Raw genomic sequence first — 18,628 nt, 5'->3', positions numbered from 1 at the left:
CAGGACCTGGAGAATTCAGTAAATGTTTTAGTAGTATCTCTTACTGGACATAGGGGTTAAGTTGAGAAACAATGCAGCGGGGTTGTCAAAAACAAAAATTTGTGAACAATTTGCAAGACTTGTTGCCAAAAAGGCTGAATATTGGGACATTCCCAAATGAAGTATCATGCCGACCTGGACTCCCCATCGCCAACAAAAGGGCTGTGTTGAGGAAACAGGGACGTTAGAACAGAGGGAGTCAGGTACCACTGCGTCAGAATTTTATAGGGAGTTTCTTGGAATTTGCTACACAAGGAAGATTTGTGAGCAAAAAAAAGTATACAGTTCTTCTAATCTTCAGTGAATGTTGTTTCCCTTTTCCATTTGAGTAGGTACAGAGGATCCTGCTTGGAGGATAAGTCAAGCAGTATACAATAAGAGGAAGAAAGTGATTTATGTATGGGGCCATCACCGAGACAGAAGTCTTCAAACTGGGCGAGGCACCTGTTAAAGCACGAATGAGAGGAAACATAGAAAACAAGATTTCTTTAATCGTACATCACGGGACACAGAACCATAGTAATTACTATGTGGGTTATAGTCCACCTTCAGGTGTTGGACACTGGCACACCCTAAACAGGAAGTTGCCTCCCTATATAACCCCTCCCATACCGGGAGCATCTCAGTTTTTTCGCCAGTGTCTAAGGTGTTGGTCACGAGTGAAGATGTGCAGTGCTGAGCTCCACTGGAGCAATCCTTGCTGGGGCTAGCTATGCAGCCAGATCCATTCAAAGTGTCTTTTAGGCCAAATTGAATTGTACCCGGGCCTCGTGTCCAAAGAAACGAGGTCTTTGCTTGTAAACGCTTCTCTTTTTAGAGAACTGGACCCCGGGATCCAGTACTTTTGGAATTAAGGCCATAAAGTTTTACTGGCGGGGTGCTATTACAGGTCCAGAATTTTCTTATGAAATGTCTCCTTTAAAATAAATGTTGTCATGCCTAAGCGTCACCACTGGGGGCTGTATGGAGTACATACCTTCTCATGCTTTGCTCAGAGTCACGCTGTGTCACAGAAGCAGCAGGCTCTTTTCCTCCGGCTAGCAGGCAGACCTCCAGTAAGTTTGGGGGTTTTGCTTCCTCCAGACATCCCCACCTGGGCTGAACTCTTCCCCTCTTCATGAGGCTGAGTATAAGGGAGAACTGAAAACGACTGGCAATGCCGTTTTCTTTCACCGCTCCTACTCGGCGGCGGCTTCCAGGTCTCCTCCACGCCATCCCTTCCTCACTCACAAGCCGATCCCGTTGGATCAGAGACTCGTGCTTGCACTGGAAAACTTCTTTTGAAAGAGAAAGGAGGGAGCGCGATGCGAGGTGGGGGCAGGGCTTAGCGTGGCATTGGCATCCTCCAACGCGGGAGTGTGTTTTTAAAAAAAAAAAAAAAAAACTCCATTTATGCTGGCTGCAAAATTGTCAGAGAGACATAAGAGCAAAGAGGAGCATGAACAAGGTTTTGGTGACACAGGCATTTCCTATCTGACACGTTTACTATTTGCATCATGCTGAACATTAATAGCAGCCGCAGTAGCTGGACTATTGCTCAAGCAGTGGATGCAATTTATTCTGGTAGTACCTCTGCTTTGTGCATCGGGCTAAGGTCAGAAGGGGGGGTTAAAACACCCCCAAAAAAGAGTTAAAAGTGTCTCCCTCAAGCTCTCTTCCCCTGAGAGAGGGTGGCTGGTCAGAGTGAGCATTGGGGGCCATGAAATGTTTGCAACTGTTTTAAACACCGCAGCCCCTGTTTATTTTACTAAAAAACAGAAAATTTATATCAAATACTTACCGTAATTTTCCTTTCCTGATAGGCTCCATGGCAGCATACATGTGGGTAGGCTCCGCCTCCATAACTACCCAACAGGACCCCTCTCCCATAAATCTTTGCTCTAGGCTGCTATCCATGTTCCGTAACTAGCCTACTCTAGACATTTTGGAGGGACTCCTGCTGCCATGGAGCCTATCAGAAAAGGAAAATTACGGTAAGTATTTGATATAAATTTTCCTGACAGGCTCCATGGCAGCATACGTGTGGGAAATAACTCGCCAAAACACACCCGGGTGGGTAAAAATGTTTGAGCAAAGAAACCAAATTTTATTTTACATTGTCTACCGACAATACTTGTAAACCAAAATTAATGGAAGACAGAGCAGCAGGCTCAACACAGTAGTGGGAGACAAATGTGTTAATAGAAGACCAAGAAGCTGCTCTACAAATGATTTCAGGCGCGACATGCCGTGAAGCTGCCCACGAGGTTGAGATACTCTGGGTCGAATGAGCTGTCACTGCCTCTGGAGGAGCCAAGCCCTTTGCCTTGTATGCCCTCTGAATGGTCTGCACAATCCAAGAAGAAATTGATCTTACCGAAGCTCGCATTCCCTTGTTTTTACCATGGAGAAGAACGAAAAGAAATTCTGTTTGTCAGAACGGGGCCATGGCCTCCAGGTATTGTTTTAGAGTGTGGCCTACGTCAAGTGGATGAACATCCTGATTATCCGTTGTTCTGAAAGTAGGAAGTACAATCTCTTGGTTTTCATGAAAGACTGAGGTCATTTTAGGGTTTGACCCTAGCATGGGAATCAACACTACCCTGTCTGGAAAGAAGGTCAGAAAAGGTTCTTCTGAACCTAGATTTCTAATTTCCGACACTCTTTTAGCCAAAGTCACAGCTTCTAAGAAGGTGGTCTTGAACGTGAGGTCTCTCATGGAAAGAGGCTTGTCAGGATCTGATCCGAGATTGGAGAGAAAATCCAAGACAATAGGGAGGTCCCATTTGGGAAACCGAGGTTTAAGCCTGATAGCTCCTTTAAAGAATTGACGAACTAATGCATGATTTTCCCAAGACACTCCTGTGAAGGCCGAGATGGCTGAAACTTGAACTCTTAATGAGCTGACTGCTAAGGATAGGTCAAGTCCTGATTGGAAAAAACTCAGTATGTCCTGTACTGCTGGCGAGTTACAAGGATTCGACCTGGAAGACATATGATCAGTGAATCTAGACCATATACGCTCGTATACCCTATTAGTACTTGGCACTGAGAAGAGTTGGAATAGCTTCTTCAGGACAACCTAGAGATTCAAGCCTTTCCCTCTCAAGAACCACACCCTGAGGTGTAGGCAGGATGGGCATGGGTGTAACGTCGTGCCTTGAAACAGTAGATCCGGCCTGAGAGGTAGGGGAACTGGGTCTTGATAACTGAGGAGCGATAACAGAGGGAACCACGGCCTGTTGGGCCAGAAAGGAATCACTGCAATGATCTCCACCTTCTCTGTTCTGAGCCTCCGGAAAAATTGAAGAATCACCGGTACCGGAGGGAAGGCATAAGCCTTCTGAAACCTCCACTGATCTGAGAGAGCATCTATTCCATATGCCTGAGGGTCTCTGAACCTCGAATAATATCTGGGCATTTTGTGATTGCATGGGGAAGCGAACAGATCGACCTCTGGAAGTACTCCCAAGGTCAGAAGCCACTCGAACACCTCTCTGTGGAGAGACCACTCGTTGTTGTCCATTTGAACCCGTGAGAGGAAGTCCGCCTGTACATTCTGAATCCCCGGAATGTAACCCGCCGAGATGTTGGACAAATACTTCTGAGCCCAGCTCATTATTGGCTCCACTTCCTGTAACAGAGACCAGCTGCGAGTTCCACCTTGCTTCTTTATGTAAGTCACCGCGGTTGTATTGTCCAACCTTAGCATTCATGATGAATCCTTTATTAGATGGCGAAATGACAGGAGTGCCTGAAAGGCGGCCCTCAGCTCCAGAATGTTGGAGACAATCGCTCGAGCAGGGAAAATCCATCGGCCCTGAGCCACTTCCGAAAGGCAGTGAGTGCCCCAGCCCCGATTGGGAATGATTGAATGGTGATTGAGCAGATTTTTCCCTTAAAGCCACCAATGGAGAGACGTTCTCATGGTTGGAGTAAGGTGTATGCGCTGGACTTGGCTGGAAGAATCCCATTGTTGAAGGAACCCTTTTTGGAAGGGTCGTGTATGCCATTGGGCCCACTTCACCATAGGAATGGTGGCTGTCATTGTGCCAATTACTTTCAGGCATTGGAGAGCGGAGAGGTGAGATGACGCAAGGGCTGCGTGTATTCTGTCTCGAATCACTCCAATCTTCTCCTCTGGAAGGGAGATGGTGCCTTCCAATGAGTTGAAGTGAGCCCCTAGAAACACAAGGGTTAGTGTCGGCTCTAGATGGCTCTTCTCTAAATTCAGAAGCCACCCGAATTCCTGCAGGGTGGAAATGACTAAGCTCTTGTGCTCTAAAAGTTGATCTTTGTTTTGAGCTAGGAGAAGTAGGTCGTCTAAATAGTGGTGGAGACGAACCCCCTTGATGCGAAGTAGAGCTACAACAGATAAAAGGACCTTGGAAAAGACCCGAGGTGACGTTGTTAGGCCGAAAGGTAGACCGGCACATGAAAGTAAGCATCTTTCAAATCGATTGACACCATCCAATCTCCCAGATGTATTGACTGTTGAATCGTAAGTAAAGATTCCATTTTGAACTTTTCCTTTCAGATAAAGGAATTGAGATGAGTTAAGTCTATAACCGTTTCTCCATGTACCGTTTTTCTTTTGTATCATGAACAGAGGAGAATACATGCCTTTGCCTCGTTCGTTTTCTGGAACAGGGATGGCTGCGCCTTGATCCAATAAACAATTCACATAGGACCTGCTTTTTCTCTTCTGAACCTGGAAGAGACGTAGGAACAAATCTGAGTCTTGGGGTGTTGTTGAAGACCCACTTGTGACCGGAGGAGACCGTCTTGACGGTCCAGTAATCCCGGATTGAGGCCCGAAGACGAGCCCCCACCTGGCATGCCTGAGCGGGCCCAATCTCAAAAGGACTTAGCGGAGTCCTGGTTGCCAGAGGAACCACCTTTTGTGGATTTTTTGAACGAGGGCTGCCTGGATTTCCAGGATCTTGAAAACTCCCGACCAGGCCTGTAGCTGCGCGCTTCCCTATCGCATTCAGAATTTTGTCTTCTAGGAAAATTGTGTTTCTGATTTTGTAAATGTCTGTCTTGAGGGAGGAAACCAGATTTACCACCTGTGGCCCGGGTTATGGCATTATCAAGCTTGTTGCCCAATAATGAAGTTCCTTCAAAAGGAATTCGGCACCAAGCTTGCTTGGAAGCCGGATCCGCCAACCACGGACGGAGCCATAAGGCACGAGGTGCTGAAACAGCTGCCAACATAACCCGGGACATCAGGCGGATGACATCAATAGAGGCCTCCCCAAGAAAGGCTGATGCCAGCCTGACCTCCTGGATAGGAGAATCTTTAGCTGTTTCAACAGAGATACTTCTTAAGAACTCATCCACATTATCGGACCAAGATTCCAGAGCTTTGGAAACTGCAGCTATCGCAAGTACTGGCTTACATGCCATTCCTGACGTCAGGTAGATCCTTTTTAGATCTGAATCAATTCGTCTTTCTAGAGTATCTTTAAAAGATACAGTATCTTCTAAGGGAAGCGTTACATATCTTGCTAGGCTCATCAGTGCTGCATCCACTAAAGGAGCTGACTCAAGGTGTTTTACTTCCTCTTCCTTAAAAGGATATAGTTTCAAGACCTTTGACTGCATGGAACTCTTTTTGTCCATTTTGCTCCATTCCTCAGATATGATATCGCCCAGCTCTAAGAGAAAAGGAAAATATTGTCGCTCCTTATTGAGCTGCTTGAAAAATTTTCTCTGTTTTGGGGGGGAAGTAACCTGATCTTCCCACTTCAGGGCCTCTCTTACTGCCTTCACCAAAGAAGGGACTAAAGCGTATTCAAACCCCACGCCAGGATCTTCCAGATCCGATTCACTGTCTGAAACAGGAGCAGAATGGTGACTTGGCTGGGAAGACTCCCATGTCTCATGTACTGAACCTTCTCCCACTGGAGGGCATAATGGGTCTGCTGGGGAATCACGGGGCTGTTGAGCCTCTCTTTCCTGTAGAGATTCTTTCACAACCCGTCTCACCATAGATTCTAAACGCTGGTCTGCACCATCCCTCTCATCTGCAGCTTTCGAGAAGCAGTGATCACAGAGAGATTTGTCTACTGGAACAGGCATCCTGCACCCCCAGCATGATTTTTCTGATCTCTTGCTAGAGTGAGATGAAGGGGGGTGAGAAGAATTTTTACTGCGTTGGTCAGATCTGGAAGGAGATCTATGATGGCTAGACCTGGAGGAAGATTGCCGGTGGTGTGATTTTGATGATCCACTTCCTCTATGGGAACTACGGTGTGGATCAGACCTAGAAGGGCTGTAAGGAAAGAAGCATAGAAAAGATAGAGACAGAAATCAGCTAGTGTCCCAAAATCCTACTCTCAATCCTTGCACAGGTAAAAAAGCATAAATGCAAACATACCTGCTACAAGCGGGCTGGCCACTAGGGGGCAGTGAGGAGTACATAAAGTCAACACAATAGGAAACTGCAGAGACAGATTCACACATCAGCTGGCTTGACAAAAGACCTCATACCCAGACAAAAGAGCTTGTCCTACCTTGAAATGTCAAGATAGTTGCCCCAGGAAGTCGCCGTATCCCCCACGATCATTCCCGGGGCTCTGAAAGCTTACCACAGCTTTTAAAAGTGGCGCCCGTGACGTCATCGCCGACATCAGACGCGAGACGCTCGCGCGCATGCACGAACCAAGCCTCGACTTCGTATGAACGAGAATGAACGAGATAGCAATTGCTGTAACGCAGGAAGCGACTGTACCAGCTAGGACACCAGTGATGGGAAATAAACAGACAGAAAGGTACCAACAACACATAAACACTGCTGCCATGTATATCAATTTGAAAAACTTACCCCTCCACCTACGATCACCTGGGCTGAGGAACCGCCATACACACACACACACACACACCGGACTTGGCAGCAGATAATGGTCGCCTGGAACAATAGGCAAACAGACCGTGCGCACATAGATGAACCGATCCAATCTTCAGCGCTACTCTGCTATACACTTCATACCCTGCTTAACAGTCAGGGCCTATCGGAGGAAAAATTGGCACTCGGCTGATTCGATCGTAGGGAGGATTATCTTCAGGTAGGAGAACCAACACCTGGTCCTACGGAGGAGGACAAAAAAGGAACATGGATAGCAGCCTAGAGAAAAGAATTATGGGAGAGGGGTCCTATTGGGTAGTTATGGAGGCGGAGCCTACCCACACGTATGCTGCCATGGAGCCTGTCAGGAAAGATCTTTTTTCCTCAGCCATGATAGGTTTAAAAAAAAAAAAAGTTTAGCGACTTTAATCGCATCCCAGTATGGGTCAAAATCCGACAGGTTCTCTTCTATTGCCCAGGACCCTCAAACTGAGAAACTAGGGGCAGAAGAAGACAAATTCCCTCAGGGGAAAATGGTGAGCCTGATGACTCCTCTTCTGAGTTGTCAAATGCGGGAGAATCAGCTGTTTCAATCTTAAGATTGATGGTGCCATTTCTTGCTGAATGGTCCGCTCCACATTTAAGTACCCTTAACTGAGGGTTTGGGTTCGCTAAAGCCTCCTCAAGCTGTGCATGCCTCTTTCTGTCCATTCATTGTTGGAAAAGCTTTTTTGTATCTGAGAGGACCACCCTCCTAAAAAGTTTTCACACTTTATCCTATGGTGGAGGAAATTCACTAATTAGGGTATACCAGCAATTAACGCTGTTATATCCTCTGTGAATAAGAGTTTGACTTGTCCGGCAGACAATGCTCAAATGCTTAGGGATCCAACAGATAAAAAGTTGGAATTCTTATTAAAAAAAAAACAAAACAAAAAACACTTTTTTCTCTGGCAGATTGAGTGTCTCAACCTGCGCTGACAGTAATTGCTTAATCGTTGAGAGACCAGTTTAAACAGGTGTTCAAGGCTATCCTGCTCAGCAGACCCAGGATCTGGCAGCTTTATGTTTGCAATAGTTGCTTTGAGAGATTCTATCCTTCAGGCCTTGCGCCCTTCCCTAAGCACCATGCAGAAGCTCCTGGCTAGTCTTCCTTTTGTGGTGAAACTGCTATATGGGGATGTTTTGGATAATACATCCAAAGAAATTCTAGTGGAAAAAAGTACCCCTTTTGCCATTTAAGAAAAGTAGTACATTTATTTTCATTTTTACAGCTCCTTCTTCTGTGCCAGGGGCATCTGCCTCCAGGCAGTCACGACGGCTTCCGCCATCAGGTTTAACAGGTAATCCTCAGGGTTAACCCCAGAGGTCTTGGGGGAGGAAACCTACAAGATACTGAAGTCTCCTAATGAGGAGGCGCCCCCGCTCGCTCAATAGGGGAAATTCTTCTGCAGTTCTCAAGGATCTGCCAGGAAGAGTGTCAAGACGAATGGGGGACTTCCTCAATAGCTCCAAGGTACAAACTGAAGTTCCAAGAGTTCCCGTCTCCTCGTTTTCTCAGATCAAAAGTTCCTAAGGATCCAGAGACAAAGAAGTCTTTCTCTCAAGCACTGGACCATCTTTTGGCAAAAAGTGATCATGGTTGCCCCCATGTAAGAGCAGAGGTTGGGGTTTGGTTAAATCCAAATGGACATTCTGGATTTCAAAAATCTAAATTCAATTCCTGAATATAACCACTCTTTTTTTGCATGGAGTCAATCCAATCAGTTACCTCCATCCTACAAGGAGGAGAACTTCTGGCGTCAATCAACGTCAAAGATGCATACCTCCATATGCCTATTTCCGCGCTCACTAGTAATATCTACTTTTCAAGGTGGAAAATCTTCATTTTCAGCGTGTAGCTCTGCTTTCCAGTCTAGCTAATGGACCTTGAGTGTTTACAAAGGTTCTGGCCCCTCTTCTAGCCAGATTAAGGGCCCAAGGTATAACGATTATGGTTTACCTGGACGATCTGTTCTTGATAGTCCAGTTGGTAGCCCGCTTAGGGCTAAGATACTTGGGTCTGATCATAGGTACACCCAGAAAAGGGTATTCTTGCCCCAGGCAAACATCAGCGCCATAAAGGAACTGATTTAGGTGGTCGAAGCAAGATGAATTCTTCTATTCAACTTTGCATGAGGTTGTTGGGAAAGATGGTGGCTTCATTCGAGGCCGTTCCTTATGCTCAGTTTCATTCGAGACTGCTGCAAAACATTATCCTATCGGCTTGGAACAAAGGGTTCCAGCTCTAGATTCCCAATGTGTCTGACTCCAAAGCCTACAGCCACATCACCCTGAAAGCGCCCAATCTCGTCTGATCTTGGAGGCTAAGCAGGGTCGGGCCTGGTTAGCACCCGTATGGACCACCTGGAAATACCAGGTACTGTAGGCTGGGTACGCCGAAGCCTCAGTTTATGGTTAATATCCAAAAATCTGCAAAGGGGAAAATCCTTCCTTCAGTTACCACGGAAGTGGCCCAGATCAGAAATGACCTTGCCCATTATCATTCTAGAAATTCAGGCAGAGCACTTGGTTCTGAGGGCCAGTTTACGGTATTTTCCTGCCAGTATTCAATCCGACTATACCACAGCAATGGCCTATATTAATCACCAAGGGGGCACAAGAAGTTGTGCGGCCCAGAGAAAGGTGAATCATATCCTATCTTGGGCAGAAAACAATGTACTTTGCCTATCTTCATTTTAGGAATAGAAATTTGGCAGGCTGACTACTTGAGTCGCCAGCAGTTGTTCCCGGAAAAATGGTTCCTTCACCCTGATATCTTTCTGTCAATATGTCAAAGATTGGGGATACCAGACATAGATCTGTTTACGTCCAGGTTCAACAAAGAAATCAACAACTTTGTGTCAAAAACAAAGGATCCGCTAGCATGCGGAACAGATGCCTTGCTATTCCCGTGGAATCAGTTCTCACTGATTTATGCATTCCCACCTATTCTGCCTGCGTCCACGACTTCTTCGCAGGATCAAGCAGGAAGGGAAGTCAGTGATTCTTGTGGTCTCCAGCGGGGCCAAGGAAATCTTGGTATGCAGGGACCCTAACCCTAACGTCATGGCCAGACCTTCTTTCGCAAGGTCCGGTATTCCATCCTACTTTACAAATGCTAAATTTAACGGTTTGGCTATTAAGACCCACACTCTGAAGAAATGTGGGCTGTCAGGTTCAGTGGTTTCTATCTTGATTAATGCAAGGGAGCCGGCCTCCATAATGATATATTATGGAATCTGGGAAGAATATGTCTCCTGGTGTGAAATCAGGGGTTGCACCCCAGGAAATAGGTCAAAGGTAGAATCCTTGACATTCTACAGATGGGGTGAGAAATAAAGCTGGCCTTGAGGGCTTTCTAAGGACAGGTCTCAGCCTTATCGGTATAATTATCGGTTATCGGTATAAAGCAGGCCCGACCCTTGCTTTGCTTTCTTTGGTTTGTAACTTTATTCAGGGGGTAACACGGCTTAATCCCCGGTTAGTTCACCACTGAACCCTTGGGACTTGAGTTTAGTTTTTGGCGGCATTACAAAACAGCCTTTTTTTTTGGACCGATATGACATATTCCCTTGGTCCTTTTTTGACAAGGAAACTACCGTATTTTTCTGGTAACCATATCTGCTGTAAGAAGGGTATCAGAATTGGCTGCTTTTTCTTGTAAAGAGCCATATTATTATTGTTCACAAGTATAAGGTAGTATGGCGTCCTCATCCTAACTTTCTACCGAAGGTAGTATCAGGTTTTTATCTAAACCAGGATATTATTCTATCTTCATTTTTTCCAGAACCCTGTTTTATGGAAGAAAAATCACTACATTCTCTTGATGTGGTGAGAGCAGTCTACTTAAAGACGACTGCTCAGATTCGGAAAACGGATGTTTTGTTCATATTGCCTGAAGGTCCTAAAAGAGGACAGGCAGCATGGAAATCTACTATTCTAAATGGATTCGACAAGTAATCGTTCTAGCTTATGGTTTAAAGAGGTAGTTTCTGCCCTCTCAAATCAAAACACACTCCTCTAGGGCTGTTAGTGCTTCGTGATCAGCGCTTTACCAAGCCCCCATGTCTCAAATCTGCAAGGCCGCAACTTGGTCTTCAATCCATACATTTACCAGATTCTATCAGGTGGATGTAAAAAGACATGAGGATGTCGCCTTTGGGCGCAGTGTACTGCAGGCTGCAGTAACAAGTCCTCTGATCTCATGGTGCCCTACTTTTGTTGTGTCTCCCTCCCCTCAGTTGGCATTGCTCTGGGACATCCCACATAGTAATTACTATTGCTCTGTGTCCCGTGATGTACGATTAAAGAAAATAGTTTTTTTATAACAGCTTACCTGTAAAGCCCTTTTATTTTGAAGTACATCACGGGATACAGAGGTCCCGCCCCTCTTTCTAGTATACACGTGTATTGCTTTGCTACAAAACTGAGATGCTCCCAGTATGGGAGGGGTTATACAGGGAGGCAACTTCCTGTTTAGGGTGTGCCAGTGTCCAGAAACTGAAGGTGGACTATAACCCACATAGTAATTACTATGGCTCTGTGTCCCGTGATGTACTTCAAAAGAGCTGTTCTAAGCTGTTCTAAAAATCCTATTACTTGCAGCAGTTTCCATATGCCAATGCGCAGGTGGTGAGGGAGCCGAAGACATCTGAAGGTTGGGCCCTGCCCAAAAGGCGTAGGTATGTAGATAAGTCATCTGGATGGCCTATAATGGGTGTCATTGGGGAATAAAAACTTGGTGTGTCTGCTAGTTTAAAATACCTGCTAAGTTCTAGTAACGTTGGTTCTAGCAAAGGATGTGATTGATAGATACGACCAAAGAAGGCCAGCTATGGGAAATGGCACCGAGTCCTGTTCCAGGGAGACACAGAGCTTGAGGGAGAAGTGCCTGCACCAATTAATCACTCTAGTCATGTGTACAGCAGTATAGTATAGGGCAGGATCTGGGAGGCCTACTCCACCTTTGGATCACTGTAGAAGGGTTCTTTGAAGGAGAGACGATTTCCCCTGCCAGTTGTATTTAATGAAGGTCGTTCTGATAGTCCGAAAAAACATCTGTGGTATTTTATTGGGTATAGCCTGCCGGAGATATAAGAAACGTGGCATGGTGTTCATCTTATGGACTTTGCACCTACCAAACCGGGAGATGGCTAAAGACTTCCATTTCTCCAGGTCTGTTTAAGGTAGATAGTGAAGGCTGAAAGTTTAACTTAAAAATACATTGGAGGTTGGAAGGGATTTTAGTGCCCAGATATTAAATGGCTTGTGGAGCCCAGCAAAAGGGGAAATTACTAGTGAGGTTAGCGATGGCCTGCGAGGTGAGGGTGACATTAAGTGCCTCTGATTTTTGCAGGTTTACTTTGAAGTTTTACAGGGCAATAGGTATAATTTTTAATGAATATATTAATATAAGTGTGAACTGGGGAAAGTGGAGTACTCCACATTTTTCTGAGAAGATGCTCCCAGCACTGTACTCCCTGCAATCTCTTGCAAGATCTGGAGTCCTTAGCATTCTGTGGGATCTTGACGGAAAATGACGACTCTACCCTTGCACCACAGAAGCGAGAGGAAAGGTGATCATAATATTTATTTTTTTGACTACAGGAGTGGAAAAGTTTTAGTGGGTTGGGGTCCTTCCCTTTCAGCTGATTTTTTTTCAATTATTTTATGGTATTCTCCCCCCATCAAAGTACTCTCTCTCCTGCTTGAGCTCAGTGCTATTAATAGACACTCAAAAAACTGTTATACAACAAAGGAACAGTCATGATTGAAAATAAAAGGCTTTCCTAATTGGCATTTGAAGCAGAAGACAGGTTAGACCTAATGAAGTTCTTACATTTTGGCACTGAGCTCACATTTGTAAACTGATTGGAAGACAATGCAAGTGAATAGTAGCACACACCTATCCCTGACAGATAAGACTTCACTATTGTAACAACTTAGCCCGCATTCACATCGGTGCGACCTGTCATGCGATTTGACAGGTCCAAATCGCGCAACAAGTCTCATCCTATTGCTGGCAATGGAACTGTTCAAATTGGTGCGACGCCGACTGCGGTGTTGGAAAAATTAGAAAAAGTCGTTTTTGCACTATTTTTGGCGATTTCAGGTGCGACTTGCATAGACATCTGTGGATGAAGTCACACAGATGCCTGCCAAGTCGCATCTGCAGTCGCACTGACATTCAGCTTTGAAATTGTGTGATTTCAAGTGAAGTTACGCTATTTCAAAGCGCATTCAATGTGAACCAGGGCTGAGGAATAGATATTTGGATTCTTACAGGTTTTACTGACCCATTTTCTTTAAAACAGCTGTTTCACAAAACACTCTGTGAAAGCCTATCATCGTTTGCTAGATTTGTAAGTCGGCACTCATGACCAATTCCTAAATAGAAAGTACAGCCATCAATGCACATGGTGGCCAAACAATGCATAGCTGTCTCACCGAGCACTCCTCTTCTGAGGTCTGGATACAGCCGGATTTGTCATTTCTCACACAGCAAGCAGAGTGTTTTTCCTTCTCTCTCTTCATTTGAATTAAACTGTGCACTTGGTGATCTTGTCTCATGCATGGAGAAAATTTAGCTCCAAGATGTATTAAGTCTTCCTGGAAGAATTCAAAATACAGATATTAGTGCAAATTTATTAAATGCTATGTTCACTTTTAGGAAGACGTTCCTAAGCTGCCCTCCCCCCAAACCCTGAGCTCCTTCCCATGACAGCGGGTGGGGGCTCCTCTCCCTCACAGCTGCTGTCACATTTAAAATTGCTGCAGCTATGTGGAGCTCTGCCTGCACAGCTGCATCATTCATTCACAGAGATCTGAGAATGAATAAACGACAAGTAGCGTCTGCCACCACAGTGGACAGACTTGTCGTTTCAATGGACTACAAGTGTGTTAAATACGTCTAAGCATTCAGTAGTCCACTGAATCTCCATCCAGCTTTATAACTGAAAGCTGATACGGAGGTGCAGGCAGAAAGCTGGAGGGAGAGTGTACAGAAGCCTGACATTGCACCCCCGATCCACTGATCACAAGTGAATGCTTTGCAGGATCCTGTGAAAAAAATAATAACTGCACATTTCTTTTTCCTGAAAAAATTGTGCATTTATTATTTTAATTAAACGGTGAACTTAACCTTAAAAGCCTAGAGGCCCTTTCACACTGATCAGTTTTTGAACAGTTATTTCAGTAAAGTGGAAGAAAAATGCATAAAAAATGCATCCCTTTAAATCATTTAAATTTAAAAACTCTAAACAACGGTCAGTTGCGTTTTTGGCTGCTTTCACACTGCTCCGTCGTAAAAACAAATATTGCATCCCTTAAAATCCTATGGAACTCTTTACACTGGTCAGTTGTGTTTCAGCTGCATTTTATAAGTTATGCTTGCTGCATATTTGCTGCATGTCAGATTTAGGTAAAAAAATGAAAAATAAATAAAAAACAAACAAAAGGGATATTACTTATCATCAGTGTGATGTGACCCTTTAGCTGCTGTCTCCTGGTTTAGGTGAAATCTTCCTCCTCCGATACCTTCTTCTACCCCCACTGCTGAAATTTTGCAGCATGGGTTAAAAGAACTGAGGGAGCAGTGACAGGTTCTCATCAAGAGTGTCCACTATGCCCTCCTTTTCATAGAGATTGTACTACAGTTTCCATGAATGAAACAGGATCTATAAATGGACAACGGGTTCATTCATAGATCATGTTCCATATCATATCATGTTTCATATCATGATTCAGAGTTCATGTTTCATTCATAGAAGCTGTAATGCGGTTTCTATAAATAGATGAGATGGGCAGAAAGGGCAGGCATAGTCAGACACTCTTGAGGAGCGCTTGTCACAACTCCCTCAATTCTATTAATCCCTGCCACACTGGAAGAGTGTGGTGGTGGTTGGGGGGTCATCAGAGGAGGAAGATTTTGCCTAAACCAGGACACATCAGCACAAAGGACACCTCACACTGATAAAAAATAAGCACAAGGGACATTACTTAACTAAATTTAGGCTACAGATTTGTGTGAACTCCGATGTGCAGATACCTTGATAGTAAAAAAGATATATGGAAATAAATTTAGACCGACCTGTCATCAGGTCTATTTTTCATGTTAAAGTAGACCTTTACCCGTAAGCATTGATAACAATTAATGTTCTTTAACAAAAGAACATCTATTCTAGTTTAATAATTATGCCACCAAAATTAGTGTGTGCTGTAAATTGCTTCCAGCATTGCTTCTGTTTCTTTGCTGGATGCCGCCATTTTGTTGAAGCCCAGAGCTGTCACTTCCTTATTGGAAACTCTCCCCTCCTTAGTCGGGAGGGAGACAATCATGGCAAAATTGCCCCGCGATTTGAGTGCCACTGAAAAATGTGGATTACAAGCGCGTCCCATGTTTTGCATTGATTCAGAAGCGATTCCGCCCACGATCCGAAATGTCATGCTGTGAACGGAGCCTTAATCTTAAAGCTGTCAGCTAATTGGCCTCTAGTGGCTCTGATTTTAGACACAGCACCAAAAATAGACATAAACTGAGCATGTGCAGAGCAGGGTGAGACTGTGCATTACTAGATTTTAGACATTATAGGCACTTATTTTTATTGTTTTACAGTAATTCCCCCTGACAATGACTTCTAAAAAGACAGTGCAACCTTTGTAATCAAGTGTAACCATCTGCTTCATGGACTGAGATACTGGCTCAGAGAGGACACAATCATGTAAATCCTAGTGCCTGTGCAGTTCTTGGCATTGCTTACAAATGTAGGACACAGATTGGCCCCTGCTGCTGCCTCTCACTTTGTGACTTGCTACAAAGTTACAATGTTTAAGTATGAAAACAAGGTCAGAAGAAGCTGAGGAAATGCTTCCGTCTGCCTACAGAGGACTGATAAAATCATCTCAGCTTAGGAAAGGTCCTGACTGGAGCTCAGGGATAGCTTTACCACTTAAGGACCCTTTTTGAGATTTGTTGTTTACAAGTTAAAAACAGTTTTTTTTTGCTAGAAAATTACGTAGAACCCCCAAACATTATACTTTTTTTCTAACACCCTAGAGAATAAAATGGCGGTCCTTGCAATACTTTCTGTCACATCGTATTTGCACAGCGGTCTTACAAGCACACTTTTTTTGGGAAAAAATACACTTTTGTTGAATTAAAAAATAAGAAAGACAACAGTAAAGTTAGCCCAATTTTTTTTTATATTGTGAAAGATAATGTTACGCTGAGTAAATTGATACCCAACATGTCACGCTTCAAAATTGGAAAGGCAACAAACTTTTACCCTTAAAAATCTCCATAGGTGACGTTTAAAAAGTTCTACAGGTTGCATGTTTTGAGTTACAGAGGAGGTCTAAAGCTAGAATTATTGCCCTCGCTCTACCGATCACGGCAATACATTACATGTGTGGTTTGAACACAGTTTTCATATGCGGGCGCTACTCACACGAGCTCGGCGGGACGGGGCGTGTTTAAAAAAAAAATTTTCGTAATTTATTTTGCCTTTTAGTTTTTATTTTTACACTGTTCTTTTTAAAAAAAAATGTGTCACTTTTATTCCTATTACAAGGAATGTAAACATCCCTTGTAATAGAAAAAAATCATGACAGGACCTCTTAAATATGAGATCTGGGGTCAAAAAGACCTCAGATCTCATATTTATACTAAAATGCAATACAATTAAAAAATTAAAAAATTTGTCATTTAAAAAAAAAAAAAAAAAATGGCCCTTTTAGAGCTATGGGCAGAAGTGACGTTTTGACGTTGCTTCCGCCCTGCAATGGTATGGAGACAGGTGGGGGCCATCTTCCCCTCGCTCGTCTCCATACCTAACACCAAGAAGAATCCCATCGCCTCCGCCACTGCTGACGGAGGGCACCAGAGAGCGGCGGGAGGGGGGCCTGAATCCGCCGCAGAGACCACTATTGCTGGAAACCGGACCACCGGCTGAAGAAGAGGATATGGGGGTTATGGCAGCTAGAGATATTCCTCTTCAAAGTTAGGACGTATATACTGGCATGCAGCGGTCTGGAAGTGGTTAATTGATAAAGGGTGGGTCTTTCCAGAAAAAATATACTGTTGCTATATATAAATTTTCATGCCAAGAATGTATTCATGCAGACTTCAGCTAAAACTAAAAACAGAAAAATCAGCACAAGGGGCATAACTTACACTTATTATATCCCCCCTGTCCCGATTCTTCAGCTTTCAGTAGAAATGTTCATCTTTTCTATCCCCCTCTACCCCCCAAACTTCCAGTGTGGTGAGGGTTAATAAAGCTACAAGGCTGTCAGGAGCTCTCATCAAGACAGCTCAACTATGCCCACTCTTTTCTGCCCAATCTGCCATTCACAGAAGCATTACTATGAAAAGATGAAGATTTCTACTGAAAGGATTAGGACAAGGAACACATCGTACTAACTGCTGTAAGTTATGTCCCTAGTGCTGATATTTCTGTTTTTAGTTTTATATACATTTAGGCTTTAATGAAAACCTGCGTAAGTCCTAAAATACACTATGCATATTCATTGCAGATTTACCCCAAATGTTTTTACATTTACCATAGTCACCAGTTTGGATATTCATCAACGATACGTTTGCCATTACCCATGTCAGCCAAGAGCTGGTGTAAGGAGGAGACATTAAAGCGGAACTTCACTCTCTCAATCAATATTGGCTATTTTCAATCCTTATGCGGCTAGCATTAGTAAATAGAAGGGGAAGTATATCATATTTACTTGTTTTTGCCTTTAACTTTTCTTCAGTTACTTCCTAGGTAAATGATATCATACATCCCAGGAGTCTTCAAGAGGGAAGGGGGGTTTTCTCAGCTGAGCACACCTTCCTACCTGCATGCATGAGCTAAGGGCAGATGGATTCCAGGAAGTAAATGCTACATGAATGATCTCCCCTTACGCAAGATGGCCATGGCCAGAAATGCTAGGGGGTGTTTTTCAAAGTGATTCTCTACAAAATAGCATGGAGACATGGATGGATAGTTTTGTGAGTTTTCTTTGAATATTAAAATGAATTAAATAGCATTTTTGGTTGGTGGTGCTCAGATGCAGTGTAGTTCTGCTTTAAGATGCAATGGGGTTTATTTGATAAAACTGAAAAGTGCAAATTCTGGTGGAGCTCTGTATAGAAACCAATCAGCTTCCAAGTATTTTTGTCAAAGTTTAACTGAACAAGCTGAAGTTAGAAGCTGATTGGCTACCATGCACAGCTGTACCAGATTTTGCACTCTCCAGTTTTAGTAAATCAACCCCTATGTCTCTCTAAACTTAATTAGGTGCCTCCTCAGCAGAGAAGAAGAGAGGTTTGCTGAAGCAGCTTCTAGCGTCTTTGATTTCTGCACTGGCACCATGAGTCCTGCATGAAAACGCCCTTACTTCACACTGCTCTGATTTTTTTCCACTTCCTAAGAAGAATCTAAGTAGTTTTTGTATGTTTTCTTTAGCATAGTTAAAAAATAAAAAATAAAAGTAAAAAGTAAAAACAATATTTTTATGGCAAATGTAAATATTGTATATTGGAAATAATAAAAACACTTGCAGAATTTGGTCCAATCCAAAAGTTTTCTTGCTGTATGTATCTTACGTTTTCATAAACTCCCTTGTTTCGCAAAACCTACAAAGAACATATTTAATTAAAAAAAAGTTGGCAAAAAACAATATATTCTATAATTTTTTACAAGTTACAAGTATTACAAAAACACC

The 18,628-nt window shown here is 43.7% G+C and overlaps 1 protein-coding gene and 1 pseudogene across 1 annotated transcript in view; one reads left to right on the top strand and one right to left on the bottom strand.

Annotated features, from left to right (window-relative positions):
- RHBDF1 (rhomboid 5 homolog 1) overlaps positions 1-18,628 on the bottom strand; it is a 243,312-nt gene that overhangs the window by 69,030 nt on the left and 155,654 nt on the right. The window contains exons 11-12 of the mRNA XM_073633039.1: positions 18,465-18,539; positions 13,358-13,519 (exon numbers count right to left, since the gene is read on the bottom strand). Of these exons, the coding sequence (XP_073489140.1) occupies positions 13,358-13,519; positions 18,465-18,539 (237 nt within the window). The remainder of the gene's footprint in view (positions 1-13,357; positions 13,520-18,464; positions 18,540-18,628) is intronic.
- LOC141101955 (5S ribosomal RNA) lies at positions 9,184-9,299 on the top strand (annotated as a pseudogene).

Source organism: Aquarana catesbeiana, linkage group LG06 (genome assembly GCF_042186555.1).
Source record: "Aquarana catesbeiana isolate 2022-GZ linkage group LG06, ASM4218655v1, whole genome shotgun sequence".
Classification (NCBI taxonomy): domain Eukaryota; kingdom Metazoa; phylum Chordata; class Amphibia; order Anura; family Ranidae; genus Aquarana; species Aquarana catesbeiana.
The sequence above is the reverse complement of the archived record's forward strand: the minus strand, read 5'-3'. Positions and strand labels throughout refer to the sequence as shown.